Source organism: Cucurbita pepo, chromosome 18, assembly GCF_057944985.1.
Source record: "Cucurbita pepo subsp. pepo isolate OVF chromosome 18, ASM5794498v1, whole genome shotgun sequence".
Taxonomy (NCBI): domain Eukaryota; kingdom Viridiplantae; phylum Streptophyta; class Magnoliopsida; order Cucurbitales; family Cucurbitaceae; genus Cucurbita; species Cucurbita pepo.
Window position 1 is genome coordinate 8,894,920 of NC_141815.1, and position 20,943 is coordinate 8,915,862.

Here is a 20,943-nt window from a genome sequence, read left to right on the forward strand (position 1 = left end):
GTCCGCTCTAGACCGTTACGTATTGCCGTCAACCTTAGAGAGGTTTCCATACATTTATAAGAAATGATTTAGTTCCCATCTCCAATTGACGTAGGATCTCACAATCCACCCCATGTGGGCCAACATTCTGTTGGCACACCCCCAAGGTGTCTGGCTCTGATACCACTTGTAACGGCTAAAGCCCACCGCTGGTAAATATTGTCCGATTTTGCCCTTTACAAATCATCGTCAACCTCACGGTTTTTAAAATGCGTCTACACGGGAGAGGTTTCTACACCCTTATAAGGAATGCTTAGTTCCCCTCTCCAACCGACGTGGGATCTCTCACCTTCTCTCCTCTCTTCTGGGTTAGTCATACACTGTGATTCGTTAGTGTCCGTCATATTTCAAGGATAGGGGGTGTTCGGGCCAACTTTCGTGCAGGACATTTAGGATTCTTTTATGAGCTTGAAGCTTTTCGTCTAGTCATAATACAACCATGGGATTATTGATAACTCAACCTTATTCTTTTAACAGTAAAAATTGATGTAACAATAACCTCGAGCCAAATCAAATTACTCTTGGCTCTCAATTAGGCCCCCTAATAAAAATTGGAAGAATATTATTTTTTAAAAAAACAAAGAATGAAACAATTGGATCGACTATTTCCAGCTATTGTTGGGCCGAGCTAGCAAAACCATTTTGGGCCTAACTGGCTGTAGGGATTGGAGTTCTTGGGCTGGGAAGGCCCATATAAGCCAGCCTTGGTGAGAGCCTAATTTTTGGGCTTGGTCGTGGAGAAGGAATGGGCCCATAATTAACCAACGGCCCAGGGCCCACCCGAGGTGATAAGTTGACATGTTCCAGTGCTCTCGTTTGTAGCTCAGCTGGGTAGTCCCGAACACACCCAATCCTAGGTCCGGCTCCTGTCGACCATTTGCACGACAACCGTTTCGACATGTCGAATTGCTTCGCCGGCAATTCCTCCGATTTCTTCTGAGCCACCGGCGGCATGGTTGCTGTCATCTTTTTCTCTACTGAATCAATGGAAACCGTCGATTTGGCTTCATCCAACGGTGTAGATTTGAAGGAACCCTCGCGTGATTCTGGTTTCTGTTCCACATCGACGGCCTTATATTGACTGTCATCGTCAATCGAACACATCTGGGGGAGCATTAAAAAAAACCCAATATCAGCATCATTTTTTACCAATGTAAAAAGGGGTGGTAAAAAAGTAAAAATGTAAAAAAGTTACCTTCACGTTGGTGAGATCGACATGGTTTTCTCTAAGGAAGCTGAGGAATTCATTGAAATTGGCTTCTGTGGGATGATAATGACCACTGTATGGCCAAATTGCCTTCACCAAAAACAAACAAATGAATAAACTATTATTACCATCCAAAAATTTAACCTACGGTAAATGGTGGGGCTTCAGATTTGGTACCTGAATGACACCATCATGGGTAACTAATCTGCCGGCGGCGGTGGTGGCGGCGCCGGAGAGGAAACTGGAGTGTTGAAATTGGCCCTTCTTTTTCTGGCCAACATATAAGGATCTTGTAGTGCTAAGAACAAATATCCACTTAGAACCTTCCTGGGTTTCCACTATGGATCCGCTCTGCTTGTAAACCAGCTTCCCATTTTCGACGACTACTTCATAGGCTTCTCTTTCTTTCTGGTAAGAAACAAGCAAAAGCTTCTTGAGAAATATTCTTTCAACTGGGAATTTTAGTTCACGGCGGCGCTGATCGGAGAAGATGACTCACCGGACCCAAATATTTGATGCATTGCTTCTGAAGTGTTGCTCTTGGACACTTTTCCAGGCTTAATTCTTTGCCATCTCCGATATCCAGCCTGCATTTTAGCAAATCAAGGTGTTTTAGAAAATGGGTTTTGATCGGAATTGTGTTTGGTTACTGAGAAAATTCCGGTGGATGTATTTTCCCGGTGGATTTTCCGAGAAACCAAACAGAGTAAAGCTAAGAACTTGACTTACCAGTAAAAGAATGGCTGATTGCTTTCACTCACGAACCAGACGTCGTAGTATAAGTGTAAATTGTGGCCGTAGCGATGGCGTGGATCGATCTGTAGCCAAAAAAGTAAGCAAAAATGTAAGGTTTTTGGGTATGTTATGAACTTTGTGGTGTGAAATTTGAAGAACTTACAGCTTCTAGCCAGTGCTGAAGAGCCAATTTTTGAGCCTTTTCATCCTTACTCAAACCCTTTCCGACCTTAGCCGCTCTTGTTCTAGCTCTTGCCCACCGCGACACGGCGGTTTCCGGCTTCTCAATGTTAAAAAACGAAACAGAGCTCCGTTTCAAATTCGCAAAATCAATCGCCTTCCACCACAATTCTTCAACCACCACCGCACAATCCGCCAGGTTCCTTCGCGTTCTGTAACTTTTATAAACCTTCTGCAACTTCACCGCCGCCGCATCCAACTCACTCACCGGCCTCGGAGAGTACATAACCGCCGGACTCACCGGTTCAAAACTCTCCGATCCACCATTTTTGTCAGCAGAAACAGAGAAACTGAAACCCGTATCTTCAACCAGCGACTTAAACGAAAGATTCGTTTCAAGAATCACTCTCTCTGGCTTATTTCCTTTTAAGCTATTGGGTTTGGTTCTTGTTGGTCTGGTCGTGGTGGGTTGTTGCTCTGTAATTTTGAAGCTATTTGATCTCAAAATCAGAGCCGTTTCTCGAGCAGAGAAACTGCGATTTTTGCATATGATTAAAAGTCCTTGATCTAAAATTTCCTTCCAGGCAGAAACAAGGAGCGAGAGGGACAAACCCATGAGGAATGAATCAAAACCCAGAAACTAAATGGGTTCTTGATGTTCTTGAGATTTGATTACAGAGACTCTGTTTTTAAGCTCAACGAAAAACAGAGGAAGATGCGTTTCAGAGGGTAAAATCAAAATCAAAATCAAAGATCAGAGCGTTTGTTTGAATGATTCAAAGAACGCTTAAAGAAAAGGATTGATTTGTGAAGAATTGTGGAGAGATTAGGGTTTTATAAGGTGGAAGGTGAAGAGTGAAGAAGGAAAGAAGCGTGGTCAAACAAAGTATGCCTAAAAACTCAAACCCAGCTTCCATGAAAAAACACACATTCAATTACACTGACGTTTCTGCAAGTTCTGTCCCTCTTGTCCTTTTTTTTTTTTTTTTTTTTTTTTTTAAATAATAAATATAATCAATTTAAATATAATAATTATTGTATCATTTTTTAATGATTTTATTATAAAAGCGTCAATTCGCAACTTTTTATAAATATATTACTCTTTATTCTATTTTTAAAAAATTATGTGATGATTATTACTATTTTGGATTGGGTAAGTAAAATATTTGGAATTAGCTAAATTCAAATAAATAAAAAATTAATTTTAAAATATACAATTATATTTTGTTTTATTTTTATTTAATTTAATTTTTTTTTTTTTTTGTTATTTATTATCCTATAACTTTTTTATAACTGGTTAATTTTTTAAAATATATATTAAAATTGAGTAACAAAATTTAACTAAATATTTAAAAATAAATAATTTTTTTACGAATTTACATTTTCTTTTTATTAAAAGTAAAATTTTAAATAAATGACTCAAATAATTTTAATAGAAATATTTTTTTTTTTTTGTGAAGTTGATTTCACGGGTCAACTACTCGTGGCCGTGGATCAGGGTCTGGGTCAGGGTCAGGGCAGTCCATTTATTCTCTTTTTGTGCGTTTTACCTTTGGAAAATTTCTACCGTCACTGTTTATGCTATTTGACTTTTTGACTTTTTTTTTTCTTTTTTTCTTTTATAGATTCGACCATTTCTATAGATGACCTTCTACTTTAATACCGTGTTACATTTTTTTACTTAATCTAAGAATTTAGGCCGGTGATAAATTACGTCACACATAATAATATTTTACTACTATTCTTAAATAAATTTATAATTTAAATAAAATAAACTAAAGCGTCTAATATAGAGCTCAATTATGTAAATTTGGCTCGTGCAAAAGTCAACTATTCTCTCATTAGACAATCGAGGCTTCAAATATTATTATCTTCAATTCAACATTTGTAAGTGAACTTAAACGTCTTTATGATATATATCTAAATACACTGAGATACACTCAAATGGGATAAAGCATATATATTATAATATTATTTAATTATATATTTAAATTTATGCACTTTCCAATACTTTATTTAACAAATAAAAATAAAATAAATTTTTTTTGACGACATTTCGTCAAACTCGTGAATAGAAATCTTTTGGGATTAGGAATTTTAATCAACCACTAATTTGCCACCTGGAGTCAATTTATTTTTTATTATTATAATCATAAAAATAATTAATTAATTTTTTTTAAACATAATTTTGACAGTGAAATACAAGTTTTAGTTTGGATTAGATAACATAATTTTCAATGTTCATATTGGACACGCCTGTGCTGATCAAATAGCCATTTTTAATTAATTTTTAATTAAAAACATGTCAAAATACCATTTTGTCCTCAAACATTGCCTTTCTTTTTAGTGTTTGTACTCCTAATTTTCTAAATTCGGTAATTTTACTCTCCATGCAGATATTGTCATTTTTTGACTTATCTTAATACTTTAAAACGCGTCTTTTAGAATAAGATTTTCACACATTTATAAAGAGATTGTGTAATGCTTACTCTAAAACTATTTATTTATACAGTAGTAATATTCTTTGTTTCTCTCTTCATTTTCGGAATCCTATCTAATGACTCGAGACGTAATTCGAGGCTTGAAGAATATACTCTAAAACGATTTGTTTATGCAGTAGGAATATTCTTTGTTTCTCTCTGACAGAAATGTAAAGAGAGAGATTCAAACTCTCGGTACGTGTTTTGTTCTTCTTCCAACCAATATGAGACATCTCAGTTAAAAAATTAAGTTCCAGCAAAAGAACTAAAATATAATGAAATAAAATAAAAATTTAAACGTTAAAATAAAAACTCTTGAAAAAATAATTTAAAATGATACGATGATTTGAAGATTAGGTCGAGACATTACTCCGTACAGTGTAACACCATATGTGAGTAGCAGCCAATTTAATGTGAAGGGCATTAATTAATGTCTTATTGCTCCCAAGTCCTATAATTTTATCTATTTCCTATTTTTGCCATTAATATCAATGGGCATTAAATATGTTGTTCACTAAATCAAATTAATTTAAGATAAATTGAAAATTGCCATGTCAATTTTTTTTAATTAATGAAGATAAAAGGAGACAGGTCGACTATCCTATTGAGTTCCTTTGCGTTGGTATAAATTTCGGATCACGTGTTATCTTCATAACCAATTTTTTATTTTTCTTTAGTACGACTCTTATTCATAAAAAAACAGCAATGAATCCTGTTCTAATGCATCTTTTTGATGAAAATCGAGCGAAAATATGAGTTGACTTTTTTTATAGGTAATTTACTGATTGAGTATCATGAAAGGTATGTTTGAGGAATATAGTTAGTTGGTTGAATGAGACTGAAAAAATACTTGAGTTATTATTAATGGTATCAGATTCAATCATCGAGCGGTGTGCCAACTAGGACGTTGGGCCCCCAAGAGAAATTGCTTGTGAGATCCTACGTCAGTTGGAGAGAGAAACAAAACATTTTTTATAAGAGTGTGACAACTTCTCCTTAAATAGGTGTGTTTTAAAACGGTGAGGCTGATTACAATATGTAACAGTATAATAATAATAATAATAATAAATGATTTAATTATTAAATATTTGTTTATTTATTTATAATAATTCATAACCCATTTCTTATCTCAATGATTCGAATTTAAATCATAACTTTATAAAAGATCTCCTTTAATATTTCTTTTAAAAACGACCCCACTATATATTCATCGTGTGTTGAATGGTTCATAATATAATTTTTATGATAAGGACTCGATACAAAAAATAATGAAAGTCGGACAAAATACAACTCATTTAATAACGACAATTTTTATTACATTTTTCTTTATTTGTAATTAAACGAGAATTGAAATTTTAACCAATGTTTTAAAAACTTTATAATAAAAATTATAATTTAAATATACAATTTGACTAAAAACCCCAAGCATTAATGGGTATTATCACGAGACTAATTTTAAAAAATTATTATCAAAATCATATTAATTTTTTAAAAAAGTAATAATAATCATTATAATTGAGGTTAGCGGTTGGTTAATAAGTCCAAAGGTGTCAAGTTCGGGTCGTTATGGCTTAAATCAAAACTGACAAGATAGAAGCACTACGTTGCACAATTTCCAATGTCGTATTTATCTTTTTCCATTCAAAGAGTCGTCAGCTTTGTGACATTGACTTTTGAATCACACATTACTTAGAAAGCGACATATCGTCCCATTTCACCTAGTAGTAAAAACAATTTCCTCGGTAAATTTTTTTTTTTTGGTAATTCTCATGGTTAATTAATTAATTAATTTGCATCTTACGTATTTTAATTTATTTAGTATAATAAAAATATAATTTAAAATATATTAGATATCTAAACTAACTCAAAATTAATTTAAAATGTAAAATTATAATAATTTGAAATCTAATTTCCTTTATTAATTTTGGAAAATGAATTTAAAAATGGGTAGTTGGGTTGAGTCGTGCGTGCCTGCGGTGTTAAATTCCCCGTTATTTCCGAATCCCCGCCTCTGACCAACCATATCTCCCTTTTTTTTCCAAATTCTTCATATAATATTATATTTTAATTTCCGTTCTTAATATCTATAATTACCTTAAATTAACTAATATTTATTAATCTAGGTAACGATGTAGATCCACCCCTAACAGATAGATATTGTTCTCTTTTGGCTTTCCATTTTGGGCTTCCCCTCAAATACTTTAAAATGCGTATATAGGGGAAGGTTTCAAATATGGTTTCAACCAATATGGGTTATCACAGTCTCCCTCAATTTTAAACTCTTAAGTCATATTATAAATAAATAAATATATATTATTATTATTATTATTATTATTATTATTCCCCACGAAACAACGCGTGCATCGACGTTTTTAGTCAAACCTACCCAAACCCAAACTTTTACAAATTAAAATAATAACAATAATAAATAAATAAATAAAATCATTTTAAGAAATTTATAAATTTATTCCGACATTTTCCGACGATAGGGTCACATTTAACTAAAGTCTTTCCATAATCTTTTGTCCTCACTCATATGCATCTCAGTAAAATGATGTCATCCAACATAAAATTGTTTCAAGTAAAACACGTTTAACCATGAAATTCCTATGATTGATTTACCGAAAATGAAGATACAACTTATTGATATAGACAATATCTTTAATTTTTTTAAAGTATTTCTTAGTCATTTTATCCTCATGGATGTCACAAGATAGGTTTATATTTTCAAAATTTTAGATTTTTTTTATGAGTTTTATATGATAAATTATGTCTATGCATATAATGTATGTGCGAGTGACCATAAATGAAGTGGTCCTATAATAAAGATAAAGTTTAATGTCCCATTGTATAAGTAAGACTTTAGTACCTTATAGACTGTGACAATAACTATAGTCACGTTTGACTATATTACTACTTTTATTTAATTATTATTATTATTATAATACTGTTTTAAAATCCCACAAAAATTTATATTTTGTAATTAGTTAAATTCTTATACTATTTTTTTTTATTAAACCATATTATTTTGATGTCATTAATGTCAATTGACACGTTAAATGAGCTTTAACCAGAGTAAAATAAGGTACGAGGAATTTTAAAAGCACAATATCGTAATTAAAATTAAAATTAAGATTAAATCAATAAAATTAAAATTATATTTTAATTAAGGAAAAATAATAATTTATGCCCTACTTTGAATTCTCCGTTCAAAGTCTACGAGTTTTTCTTAGATGGCTATTGTTGTGGAACATTATGGGAGCTGGTTTCCACTTTGGAGTTTTTTTCTTTTTATTATTATTATTATATATTTTTTTAGGTGGGCTAATATGGAGCCTAATTTCCATATCTCGATATTATTTTTGTGCTTTTTAATTATTTTTCTTATTTTATTTTCTAATATATATATAAGTTTTGAATTTTATTTTTCCAACTTTATAAGGTCAATCCCAAATAAATAAATAAATAAATAAATAAATATTATAATAAGGATTGAACGATCCCCATATTTGAATTTTTTTCAACCTAATTAGCCATCTGGATTTGGCTGCCAAGCAAGCCCAATAATATTATCATAAAGTTATGGCGTTACTTGTGGAATAATCAATCGAGGTTATTGATATTTTTATTTAGCCTATGGTTTGTCAAATCTACTTCCTACGTGGCATTTGATTAATGCTCGAACAAGAAGATTGTTCAAACACATGTGTTTTATGGTTGGACTATGTTTATTCTAATAAATCTCTCGACTCTGTAATGACACGTTTTTATGTAATGACTAGATTTGAACTTTATAACACGTTCGTTGTTTCGTCTTATGTATTTGTTTATTTAAGCTTGAATTTAGAAGGCTTGTTTCACTTGTTATGTGTGAATACGTAGTTGATTCTTAATAAATCGTGGCTCATTAGTTATTGATAGTATGAAAAAATGGACTAATTGTAGTTCAACCCACGAGTTATTTTAAATTATTTTTGTTTTGGTTTTTAAAATTTAAAATGATTATTTTATATGAGATCCCACGTCGGCTGGAGAAGGGAATAAAACATTCATTATAATGGTGTATAAACTTATCCCTAAGAGACACCTTTTTAAAATTGTGAGGCTAACGACGATACGTAATGGACTTAGCCTGTTACGAATTGTATTAGAATCAGATACTAGACGGTGTGCAAGCGAGGATGCTGGGCTTCCAAGGAGTAGATTGTGAGATCCCACGTCGGTTGGAGAGGGAAATGAAACATTCTTTATAAAGGTTAACATACACGTTTTGATTTGTGAGGCTGACGATGATACGTAATGAATGTGTTTTTAAGTTGTTAAAAGACCAGAAAAAGTTATTTTTATATTTTGTAGGGATTGAAATTAAAAAAAAAAAAAAAAAAAAAACGAAAATGAGTTTTATATTTAAAAATAAATATTATTATTTCAACGACAAACTTTATGGGCTTGTTTAGGATGGGCGTACAAGATCGAAACGAAGTTCGGACGGCAACCTTGGTGTGATGGGCCTAATAACAGATTATTGGGCCTATACCGGGTTGGACCCATATGTGACCCGAATTGTAAAATGATAGAGAACCCGGAGCCCTAGCCAGTCCGGAGTGAAGGTGCCAGTTCTGTTCACGAATCAGTCGTCATTTCAGTTTGGCGAATTTGCAAGATTTTTGCAGGGTTTTACCAGCTCGAAAATGGTGGTTCGAATTCGATTGTCGAGATTTGGTTGTAAGAACAAGCCGTTTTACAGGGTGATGGCTGCCGATAGCCGATCTCCCCGGGACGGCAAGCATCTGGAGGTTCTAGGTTACTATAATCCCCTGCCAGGTTAATTCATTTGATATTTTTAACTTTCTATCTGTTTGTTTATCTGGAAAAAATGTGATTGATTACTCCTGCTAGCTTGCGTGTTAGAATTTAGATTCTTGATTTGAACGTTGTTTTGTTTTTCTCCCTTGGTTTGAGTTTTTCTTTTATCTTTTTGCAGGTCAAGATGGTGGTAAACGAATGGGACTTAATTTTGAAAGAGTGAAGTAAGTGATTGCTTTTGGATTGTAGCTAACTTCATTCTAAAGTCTGCTTGGTTCTTGAATTTAAACGCTGCGTTGCAATTGTTAATACTAGTTTTAATTAGGTAAGTTAACAAACAAATTAGCTGAAGCTGTAAGGTCTGGTGATGAAGCAAAGTGCTATTGAAACAAGAGGTCCTAATTCCAAATTCATGCTATACTGTTTTCTATACCATTTCTTATTAACAGTTCAAATCTTGCACCTTATGAATCAAAGTATGAAAAAAAGGTTTGGATGGTTGAGAAGTGATTATATTTTCTTGATAACCCAAGCTTTTGGATATTGTGGTGATTACGTTTGCTAATGGTGATGAAGAAAGAATGGAAAAGGGGATCTGGCTATCAAGTTGATGGAGCCGATGAGGAAATCCTTACTTTTTTAGAGCATCGAGTCATTTGATAAAGTAATTAGGTTGCTCCTTAATTGCATTGTAGCGGATATAGTTTAGTGGTAAAAGTGTGAGTAGGATCGCCTAGCCACGCTTCATAATTGGAAAAACAAGCACCGTGGAACCAAAGAAACTGTTTAATAACTATTTTGTTTTGCTTCTGTTGGTCTGCTACCTCTGCTACCTTTTGCATTTCTAATTCAAGTTCTGATTAATGATTAGTAGACAGAACAGAGGATAACACGTCTAAGACGAAGCATTATCTTGGAAGATAATTCGTATTGTACGGTCTCATGCTATGCATAAAAGCAAACCATCAGGTATAAATTTTAGGCATTTAGAGTTTCGTCTCTGGTCTCTTTGTGGCTTAGAGTCTATCAGGTTAATATTCCCCCAATTCCTTGATTGCTTTGAATTCTTGGGCAGCTCTTTTTGAGTAGATTAGTCTTCTATGGATATAGTAAAGAGCACTTTTTTGTGTAAGGTAGTTGTCAAACTGCTGTCTCGATTGACCATTGTAAGGAGTTCTAGTATGCAGTGTGAGATCCCACCTCGGTTGGAGAGGGGAGCGAAGCATTCCTCAAAAGAAAGTGGAAACCTCTCCCTAATAGACGCGTTTTAAAACTGTGAGGCTGACGGCTATACGTAACAGATCAAAGCAGACAAATATCTGCTAGCAGTGAGTTTGGGCTGTTATAAATGGTAACAGAGCCAGACACCGGGCGGTATGCGAGCAAGAACACTGGCCTCCGAGATGGGTGGATTATGAGATCCCACATCGGTTGGAGAAAGGAACGAAGCACTCCTTATAAGAGTGTGAAAACCTCCCTTAGCAGACGGGTTTTATAAACCGTGAGGCTGACGACGATATGTAACGCACTAAAGCGGACAATATATGCTAGCGGTTGTCTTAGGCTGCTTCATGGAGTATCATTTTATGCAACACCTACCACCTCTCTTCTTTTAAAGCTCCTATATTTCAAAAAGAGTTGCCATAACCTGAGATTGGATGATTTAGATTATTTTGCTGCATAAGCTTTTTTGCTGTTTCACTGTGGTAGTATTCATTTCGAACTCGTACACGCAATAACCTCGTCATTCATACTAATCATTCACTCATCACACTCTCCCTTCCTTCTAGGTATTGGCTTTCAGTTGGTGCTCAGCCTTCAGAACCCGTGCAACGTATTCTTTTTAGATCAGGGGTACTTCCACCCCCTCCAATGGTTGCAATGGCACGTAAAGGTGGACCACGTGATACTCGTGTTGTCGATCCTCTGAGCGGACGCATCGTGTCTCCAGAGAAGCCAACTGATGATTCCAGTAGCAAAGATGGCAATGCTGATTCGTAGTTTTCGTTTAGAAAAATCTCTAGAATTTGACACAAACGTCAAATGAACCTAGACCCGTTGGGGCACGGGTTCGGAATCATGAACCCTAGAGTTCTGAAATCCATGAAGTTGATGATCGGCTGGAAGTATAAACTCGAGTTTCTAAAGCGTATGTTTAGAAATGTAAGGTTGAGCTTGGTTAGATAATTTGTTTTTTTAATTGTATATCAATATTTTGACTCATTTTGTGTGAAGCAATTATCTCGACCATATTTAAAATTAAATTATATTATGTGTACCATTTAACAAAAAAAAAAAAAAAAAAAAAAACAAATATTTGAAAGTATATTTTACAAATTTCTTTGACAAAAAGTTTGCTATGTTTTTAAAATTTTGATAGAGGAATTTTGAAAGTAGATTTTTATTAAGTGTTTTAATAAAAAAAATTCAAATATTGTGAAAATAACTGTGTTTTATTTTTATTTTTATTAAGAATTGTTAAAAAAAAATTTAAAATTCAAGCATCTTGAAAAGGTTTCATGAAATAAATAAATAAATAAATAAATATTTATTTATTTAGTTGACTCGTTAGATATAAATTTACTGTTTGTGGCTATTAAAAACCTAAAATTTTAATTTTAAAAAAAATTAAAAATTTAGAGGTTAAATTTGTAATTTGACCAGGTTTTTAATGGGCCTTAAATGTCCCTTAAACCTGGCTTGGCCCATTATATTTCAGATGGGTCCTCGTTTTTTAACTCATCGTTTCATATCTCGATTTTCCCGCCAATTTCGATCCTCGCGGAGGGAAGAGCGAAGCCAGAAGCCTCACTTCAGCTACTTGCGTCTGCCGCAACTCCACCTGCTCATCTTCTTCCTTCCTCTCACTCTGCTACGTGCGCAACCATGAAAACCCTAGCATTTTAGTTGTGGAACTTCATTAAGCTGTTCTCCAAATTTTGTTCCGAGGAAACTTCTTTCCCTTGGTGTGATATGGCGAGGCTTCTTCGGAATGCGTCTCCGTTGAATTTCTCCTTTTTCAAACACAAGGTTTCTCTCTTTCTATGATTGTTATATTGATTTCTGCTTTACTTTATTTCGCTCATGCTCGCATTTACGGCCTCAGTATGATGTTTCTTATGATGTTACGATAGAAATGTGCACTGAAGATGTAGATTGTTGGTTTTGTAGTTTGTGCTTTTGAAATTTTAATTGTTCGATGTATTTCTTTCTCTCTTGTGAGGAGCATGCTGAGATTGAGCTGGTGTTTGTTACATGTGCAGGGATTCTGGAGCCTAATGCCCGGAATATCTAATCAAACTAACGGATTTTCTTCGAAAGGTTCTGAATGTTACTTTTGAATTTACATCATATTGAAAATGGAGCCTTATTTTCATGCTATAGTAAATTGGAATTGATCCTAAGTTTGATGGTGAATGCCGATCGCTTTTTCTTTCAATGATTCTGAATTCGGCTTTAAAATTCCTCTTGGGAATATAAATCCAACTTCTGATGGTTAATTTATTTTTAATCTGTTAAAGTTTCCTTCTTCAGGAGCTTTATTGGAGTCTATGTAGCTATCTCATTTTTTCTATTTTGGATTAGCAGGTAGAAGAAAGTTGAAGTCTGGTAGTGGCTTTGAAGAGAATGTGTCGAAGAAAGAGGTTGCTCTTCGAAAAGCCCTTGATCAGATCTCCTCATCTTTTGGCAAGGGCTCTATCATGTGGCTTGGTCAGTCTGTCTGTTCTAATCACGTCCCTGTGGTATCAACAGGTTCCTTTGCCCTGGATATAGCACTTGGAACTGGTGGACTTCCAAAGGTAATTTGCAAGTTTGTGCTTGAAATCCTGAACTCATTCACGGAATCTTTAACTGTCATATGTTTGGGGATTTTAGAACTATCTCACAATCGATTAGAAATCAACGAAAACATATTTTCCATGTTTATTTCATTCGACAATGTTTCGCGGATTTAATTTTCATTTTGTAAAATTAGTATATCTTAATCTTGGAAAACTAAAAATGTTTTTTATTTCATGATATCTAACTCTTAAGATTTTCAATTCTAGGTAGGAGTTGACCATCATTTTATGTTAAATCCTTTCTTTCAAGCCAATTTCTCTTTTCACTTTCCTCAACTGTGAGGCCTGTTGGAAAGAGGGATAGTGAAAGAGATAGGAATAGATGAGAATAGATAGAAGCTGCAGTGCTTTATTAATGTCTACTGACTTGATGCTTGGAGGGTTACACAATTCCAGTATTTATAGCTAATACACTGGACCATAAATAGTAAATCATGCAAATCTAGATAAATTCAAATCTACTAACAATCTCCTAAAATCTCCTAAAATCTTGGTAGTTTGAATATTTGAATCGTATCTCAACTACTTCAAATCATATTCATTTTGAATACTTTGAATCATATCTCAACACTCCCCCATGATTCAAAGTTGCAGATGTAAGTACAGAGTTTTTCTTCTGACAAGGCCTTCGTAAGTATGTCTGCTTTAACCCGTACAATGTCTGTCTCAACTTGTATACCTTTGTTTCTTTGTCTTCCTTTATGAATCCCTCTAGCGGTGTTACATAAACCTCTTCTTGTAAATCTCCATAAAACTTTTCGTTTGGTAGGTCAACCATATCCCATGTTCCATCTTTCTTAACGGACTGCATCTCTACTACCATGGCTTTCTTCCCGTCTTCTTTTTCAGTTGCTTCTTCATAATTCATAGGGTCTGAAATAGTAAGAGCAAACTGACATGATGCATATATGTCAGCTAAAGATTTATACTTCCTTGGAGGTGTCTCATCCGAAAGTTCTTCAAGAGAAGAATTGCTATTAAGTGATGCTGAAGATGATGAATTTGACACACTTTGTGTTGCAGTGGATCCACTGGGAGATGCACTAGAGTTGACCCTTGTCTCTTCATTTGGGGAAACTTCAACTGTAATCTTTTGCTGCTCCTGTTCTTTACTCCAATCCCAACTCACGTTTTCATTAAATATTACATCTCTTCTAACTAAAATCTTTTCACTAACGGGGTTGTATAGTTTATATGCCTTTGATTGAGTACAATAGCCAATGAAAATGCATTTTTCAGATTTTTCATCAAGCTTTTGACGAGTTTGAGGATGTTTCAAAGCATAAGCAACACAACCAAAGATTCGTAAATGACTTACAGATGGTTTCCTTCCATGCCATGCTTCATAAGGAGTTCGATTCATAACCGCCTTTGTTGGTGAGATGTTTAATAGATAAACAGATGTTGCTACGGCTTCGGCCCAAAATTGGTTTGGAAGTCTCCTTGCTTGTAACATACTTCTTGCCATCTCCACAATAGTTCGATTTTTTCGTTCAGCGATTCCATTCTGTTCTGGAGTGTAGGGAGCTGTTAATTCCCTTTGGATGCCCTCTTCTTCACAAAAGAGATTGAAATCTTTAGATATGAACTCGCCACCTCTGTCTGTGCGAAGAACTTTAATGTGACAGCCACTTTGGTTCTCTACCATAGCTTTAAAAATCTGGAACTTCTGAAAAGTTTCTGACTTATGTTGTAGGAAGTAAACCCAGCTCATGCGACTATAGTCATCAACGAATAGTAAAAAGTATATACTTCCACCCAAGGACTTCGTTTGCATTGGCCCACATAAATCAGCATGAATTAGTTCTAGATAATGTGAAGCTCTTTTAGCTTTTCCAACAGGAAAGGACTTCCTAGTCTGCTTGCCATAAATGCATCCTTCACATAAATTAGTTGAGTCAATTCTTGGTAATCCGAAAACCATACCTTTATCCCTAAGTATTTTCAGGCCGTTCATATGAAGATGTCCATATCTGAGATGCCATAATGTTGAATCATCTTTCATGCTAGCAGTAAGAGCAAAATCCTCCATGTTAGAAACATCAAGTGGAAACATCTTATTTGAAGTCATGGCAATTTCAACTTTATGGCCTGATTTTTTATCTGTGATGACACATGTGTTATCATCAAATAGAACTGAGTGTCCTCTAGTCATCAATTGTCCAACACTCAATAAATTGTACCCTAAATCAGGTACAAATTGAACATTATCTAATTGTTTTCTCTTACCGTGACTGGTTTCGACTTTCACTGTACCTTTTCCTTCAACTTGCATCTCTTTTGTATTTCCAAGTTGCACCTTAATCTTTTGCGTCTCATCAAGCTCTTTGAATAAGGATTTGGTGCCTGTCATATGGTTCGAGCATCCGCTATCAACAAACCATAAGCTACCTTTTTCCGGATTAGTATCCATGCACGCCACAAACAACTTTTCTTCTTCTTCTTCATTCTCTGCTGCAAAATTCATTTGTTGATTTTTATACCAACAATCAGATTTTGTGTGACCATACCTTCTACAATGGTAACATTGTATGACATTCCTTTGTTCATTGAATTGTCTCTGTCCATCACTTCTCCAACTGTTATCACGACCACCATGGAAGTTGCGAAATCCTCCTCTTCCACGACTTCTACCTGCTAAATGAATATTCTCTCTTTCGTTATTGGTTGTCTCCTTCACTTGTAGTGCCTTTTCTTCGTTTCTTTCTGATGCTCTATTGATTCTTGCCTCATGAGCCTGAAGCGAGCCCATCAGTTCATCAACGGAGAGTATGGATAGATCCTTAGCTTCTTCTATGGCGGCCACCACATGGTCAAACTTTGGAGTCAAGCTTCTCAACACCTTTGCAACAATTGTTTCGTTTGAAATTTTCTCTCCATAGGTACGCATCTGACTGACTATTGCCATTGATCTTGACAAAAAATCAGCAATTGATTCGCCATTCGTCATGAGTAGAGTTTCAAAATCACGTCTTAGAGATTGCAATTTCACTGTCATGACCTTTGAGTCTCCTAGAAACTCCTTATGTAGAATTGACCATGCCTGCTTTGATGTGGTTGCTGCTGCAATTCGTGAAAAAATAGTCTCATGAACTGCTTGCTGAATAATGAATAGAGCCTTGGCATCGTTTTTCTTGGTTTCTCTTAGTCTCTCCTTTTCTTCTATTGTGGGTTCTAATACATCAGCAAACCCGTGCTCCACCAAGTCCCATAGCTCCTGCGATCTGAGCAAGGTCTTCATCTTGATGCTCCACCACTCGTATTTCTCACCATTAAATATTGGTAACAACGGTGCAGAGGAAGAAAAACCAGCTACTGCCATTTTTGTTTTGTGAAAGAAAATAATCACTCGCCCTCGTGTCGAACGAACCTGGCTCTGATACCAAAATTGTTGGAAAAAGGGATAGTGAAAGAGATAGGAATAGATGAGAATAGATAGAAGCTGCAGTGCTTTATTAATGTCTACTGACTTGATGCTTGGAGGGTTACACAATTCCAGTATTTATAGCTAATACACTGGACCATAAATAGTAAATCATGCAAATCTAGATAAATTCAAATCTACTAACAATCTCCTAAAATCTCCTAAAATCTTGGTAGTTTGAATATTTGAATCGTATCTCAACTACTTCAAATCATATTCATTTTGAATACTTTGAATCATATCTCAACAAGGCCTATCGGGTATTACTTTTGAAGCACAATGTAAGCTTAAGTCTCAACATTCAGCCCCACTGTCTATGAAATGCTCAATAGAAAGTTCGGTTGTTTGATCCAATTATCACGGGTAAATATGTATTAGAAATAGATTAGACTGAGACCGACAGATAAAAACCGTCAAAGTCGTGTCCCTTCTTAGAAGATATGTTACTAGGAAAGTCATCCTTGTCCTCCCGTTTTTTTCTCTTGGCTTTACTCCTTGCCTGGCCACCATACAACATCCATTATTAATGCCTTTGAACCTCAACAATGTAGCGTCCTTTGAGATCAGTCTCACAAAGGCCATGAAGATTTATTTCCCATGTACCAAGCTTTCGGTTTATATGGTTTGGGAAGGATAGAAGTGGAAGTAAAAAGTAGGAAATCTCACTTGAATTTTCCTTTGGTCTGCGGATTTACATTTTATACCTTTAAATTTAGTTTAGTTGAAACAAGAAGTCAACTTTGTTTATGCTTTTTTTGGGCTATATTTATAGTCTTACGAGAAATGACATATAACTAACCTATTATTTTATATAATTTAAGGTGTGAACATCTCATATGTGATTTGACCTCGAGATCTCTTCAGGGACGCATTGTGGAAATATTTGGTCCAGAGGCTTCTGGGAAGACAACCCTTGCACTGCATGTAATTGCTGAATCACAGAAGGAAGGAGGTTTTCTTCATGCACTGTCTTGGGACTTTTTCACTCCCTCTAAGCATAAATAATTTGCCTATAACACATACTACTAAATGGCACCAAAGCTGCATCCTCAACCCTGTTGAATGTGTTTTGTCCCTTTAGCTTATGTTACAATTTGTGATCCAATCACTTCACGATAGAAGACAGAACAAGAACATAAGTGCTATGCTTGACATATGTAGATTTTCTTGTGTTATAATTTTTCTTCTCTGGGATTACGTATTTGCTCTTCTTCATTCTCTTAAACATTTTTTTTCTGCTGTAGGTTATTGTGCTTTCATTGATGCGGAGCATGCTCTTGATCCAGCACTGGCTAAGTCTATTGGGGTGGACACCAGTAAGCTGCTTCTTTCACAACCAGATTCTGGCGAACAGGCTCTAAGCCTTGTAGACACCCTAATTCGGCGTGGTTCCGTTGACGTTGTTATTGTTGACAGTGTATGTTATGTTTTTTATGTGGTTTGAATTTGAAATGCATATGGGTCTCGTAAGGATACCTTTATAGAGTTTGATATTATTTCTTTTCCCTGGTTTGAGAGAATAGAACTTTTTTGATTGCAGTAGTAGGAGAACTTTTGTTTTTGTGTTCTTAAAACATATCCATGGTGTCTATTTTCATCCTCAGATATAGTTTCTGAATAAATTCTACTAGCGCCATAAACCACAATTTATTTTCGTTTCTTTTTCCTTCTAGTTTCATTTCAGTCAGTATTAGGGATAAAGCTTTTGGTATGTGAAGCCCTAAACATAACTGCGATGCCCAGCACATAATTGTGATGCATATCAGTGGGAAGCATTTATGATCAGTTATTATCCATGTTCTAATTGCTATTTTGACAACGAAATTTGCATTATGATAGGTAGCTGCGCTTGTTCCGAAGAATGAATTTGATGGTGCAGTGGGTGATTCTCATATGGCAATGCATGCTAGACTGATGAGTCAGACACTTAGAAAACTGACTCACTCTTTATCATCATCACAAACACTTTTGGTATTTATTAATCAGGTAAGTTTCGTCTACTACTTTTCTTAATGGCACGGATTGAAGATATAATTAATTATTGTTATTGCTTCAATGAATATATGCGGTTTGTGAGCCTTTTCCTTTTAATATTTAGGTTATGCCATGCTACCCAATAATCGTTGTATTGATTGATTAACCTTATTAAAACGTCCATTAACTTTTATGTTTTTGAGAGTCATCATGTTTTGCTTCGTTGCTTGTTGGTCTGTTTTGACTAATTTATGACTCATCACCCATTCTAACATTCTTTTCCGAGGTTCATTACCCAACTGTATATATCCAGTGGTGCACGCATTGGTGTATATTATAATGCATCTGCACAGGGCATCGAAGTATCTTTTCCTACATTTTACTTCCATGAGATAAAAGATATTTGTTGAGAAATAATACATTCATGTTTGAGTCTATCTTCAGGTGAGGTCAAACATTTCAACTTTTGAAGGATTTGGTGGCCCGACGGAAGTTACTTGTGGTGGAAATGCATTAAAATCCTATGCTTCAGTGCGCCTAAACGTTAAAAGTATAGGACTTATCAAGAAGCTTGATGAGGTATAAATTTGATTTATAGTTTACAAATTTAAAAAAATCTCAATCGTGGCTTCACAATTTCGATGGGCTACTTTAACTGGTGGTTAAATTCAATTACATTCCGCGCGGTCTTGTTTGCATGAACTACTACAGGATGAGTATACATTAAACTGTACCATTTGTGTATCTTTCTAAGAGGTTACTGGTTTTCTAATAAAAATTATAAGGGTGTGTTTATTTGTGCTTTTCAAAGAAGTCCTTAATTAATTGGACGTGATCTTCTGACCTGTGGTTTTATTATCTCAACAGTTTTTATGAACCGCATGATCATCCTACTTTAGAACTGCCAAACTTTCACAAATGCATTGAGGTAGCCTATTTGCTTAGATTGTGTTTGAGTAACCTTCGTTCATTTATTTATATTTATATTTTTAATTTTAGTGTGATTGAGCAAGGAGTACGGAATTTTTTTTTGGAGAGACTTGGTGAGCGATGGAGAGAGGGAAAGACTTGGTCAGAGTGAGAGGGTAGAGAGAAAGAGCGAGATATATATGATATTTACTTAGGGGGAGTGGGAAATTTGTTGAAGAGGGAGAATCAAAGGAGAGAAAGAGAGTGTGTGCAAACGAGACGGAGCTTACTTGTGCTTATTTGTGCTTATTTGACTTTTTAAGTTCTTAAAAATATTTCTTTTTACACGTTCACTTAAAAAGTCATTTTAAATATGCTCTTTCCGTTTTGTTGTAGTAGCATATTCCAAAGCTAGATGACATTGGTGCACTTTTTGAGGGTTGGCACGGGTTGGAGGCTAAAAGATATGCTAACAGTTGATTTTGTATTCTGCATTTGTTTTATGAAGCAAAAAAGATATTGTACTCTTTGCATTCCTTAAATTACTCGGTCTAGTATTTGATGCAATCTTTGAACACTTCACTTTTACAATCCTTATTCAGAATTGTTCTCATTTTGTGGTCTCGATCTACTTCTGATCTGCTTTCACTTGTAGACGGTAGGTAGTCAAGTTCTTGTGAAGATTGTGAAGAATAAGCTGGCTCCTCCATTTAGAAGCGCTCAATTTGAGCTGGAATTGGGCAAGGGAATTTGTCGGGAAACAGAGATTATTGATTTGGGGTTGAAACACAAATTCATCTCGAAGGCTGGTTCGAACTACAGTTTCAATGGTCAGAGTTTCCGTGGAAAAGATGCCCTAAAAAGGTTTCTAAATGAGCATGAAAGTGCTAGGGAAGAATTTATTATTAAGCTCAGGGAGAAGCTACTTTGTGTGGAGAAAAGCGAGGAAGCTCATGCTGTGGAAGAAGATTTTGCGATTGTATGATGGGAAGATGAGCATGTTTGAAAGAACTTTCTAATGGCTTAAAAAGTATGCTTAAGTGAAAAATGTATTTTTAAGCCCTAAAAAAGTCATTCCAAATAGGTGAAAGAATCATTGATGATAGTTGCATTGCGACCGGATGCAAAATCGATTTCTTTGGGGTTGTTTTCCTGAGTTACTATGCAAATTGGAAAGGCTTTTGAAATGTTGTTATTGAACTTATTTGACACATATTAGTGATGGTGATCGGAGGTCCAATGTTTAACATCATATGCTTTATTTGGAGTCAAAAGAAACAGATTATCATATTACATGATAATCTCTTAAGGCAATTATGTAAGAAAACTAATCTCTCATGCTTTTGC

The 20,943-nt window shown here is 34.9% G+C and overlaps 3 protein-coding genes across 5 annotated transcripts; 2 read left to right on the forward strand and 1 right to left on the reverse strand.

Annotated features, from left to right (window-relative positions):
* Positions 1-468: 468 nt before the first annotated feature.
* Positions 469-3,055, reverse strand: LOC111780261 (IQ domain-containing protein IQM1). Its single transcript, XM_023660613.2, has 6 exons — positions 2,145-3,055; positions 1,976-2,064; positions 1,746-1,833; positions 1,424-1,654; positions 1,235-1,336; positions 469-1,143 (listed from the first exon to the last, which is right to left on the reverse strand). Exons 1-6 carry the CDS (start codon positions 2,775-2,777, stop codon positions 688-690), a joined length of 1,599 nt encoding a protein of 532 aa, XP_023516381.2. The 5' UTR covers positions 2,778-3,055; the 3' UTR covers positions 469-687.
* A 6,171-nt stretch (positions 3,056-9,226) lies between these two features.
* LOC111780265 (small ribosomal subunit protein bS16m/bS16c) lies at positions 9,227-11,670 on the forward strand. Its single transcript, XM_023660619.2, has 3 exons — positions 9,227-9,465; positions 9,626-9,671; positions 11,238-11,670. The coding sequence occupies exons 1-3, from the start codon at positions 9,333-9,335 to the stop codon at positions 11,446-11,448; spliced, it is 390 nt and encodes a 129-aa protein (XP_023516387.1). The 5' UTR covers positions 9,227-9,332; the 3' UTR covers positions 11,449-11,670.
* Positions 11,671-12,194: 524 nt separating this feature from the next.
* On the forward strand, positions 12,195-20,822 carry LOC111780263 (DNA repair protein recA homolog 3, mitochondrial). Of its 3 annotated transcripts, none has more exons than XR_015413592.1 (9): positions 12,195-12,477; positions 12,711-12,768; positions 13,036-13,247; positions 17,578-17,665; positions 17,958-18,130; positions 18,553-18,699; positions 19,132-19,266; positions 19,555-19,615; positions 20,252-20,390. XR_015413592.1 is itself a non-coding variant. In XM_023660615.2 (8 exons), exons 1-8 carry the CDS (start codon positions 12,421-12,423, stop codon positions 20,579-20,581), a joined length of 1,200 nt encoding a protein of 399 aa, XP_023516383.2. In that variant the 5' UTR covers positions 12,196-12,420; the 3' UTR covers positions 20,582-20,822. The 3 variants fall into 3 exon arrangements, 1 of the variants encoding a protein (XP_023516383.2); XR_015413593.1 differs by lacking the exon at positions 20,252-20,390 and adding an exon at positions 19,993-20,188; XM_023660615.2 differs by lacking the exon at positions 19,555-19,615 and having other exon boundaries at positions 12,196-12,477; positions 20,252-20,822.
* Positions 20,823-20,943: the final 121 nt, after the last annotated feature.

Bases quoted from the DNA above. Each gene is read 5' to 3' on its own strand.
- LOC111780263 (XM_023660615.2), top strand. From the start codon at position 12,421: ATGGCGAGGCTTCTTCGGAATGCGTCTCCGTTGAATTTCTCCTTTTTC. The intron at 17,666-17,957 runs GTTTTCTTCATG...TTTCTGCTGTAG, and splicing joins TGAATCACAGAAGGAAGGAG to GTTATTGTGCTTTCATTGAT. The intron at 18,700-19,131 runs GTAAGTTTCGTC...GTCTATCTTCAG, and splicing joins TTTTGGTATTTATTAATCAG to GTGAGGTCAAACATTTCAAC.
- LOC111780261 (XM_023660613.2), bottom strand. From the start codon at position 2,777: ATGGGTTTGTCCCTCTCGCTCCTTGTTTCTGCCTGGAAGGAAATTTTA. The intron at 2,065-2,144 runs GTAAGTTCTTCA...TTTTGGCTACAG, and splicing joins TTCAGCACTGGCTAGAAGCT to ATCGATCCACGCCATCGCTA. The intron at 1,144-1,234 runs GTAACTTTTTTA...ATGCTCCCCCAG, and splicing joins TCGATCTCACCAACGTGAAG to ATGTGTTCGATTGACGATGA.
- LOC111780265 (XM_023660619.2), top strand. From the start codon at position 9,333: ATGGTGGTTCGAATTCGATTGTCGAGATTTGGTTGTAAGAACAAGCCG. The intron at 9,466-9,625 runs GTTAATTCATTT...ATCTTTTTGCAG, and splicing joins TTACTATAATCCCCTGCCAG to GTCAAGATGGTGGTAAACGA. The intron at 9,672-11,237 runs GTAAGTGATTGC...CCTTCCTTCTAG, and splicing joins CTTAATTTTGAAAGAGTGAA to GTATTGGCTTTCAGTTGGTG.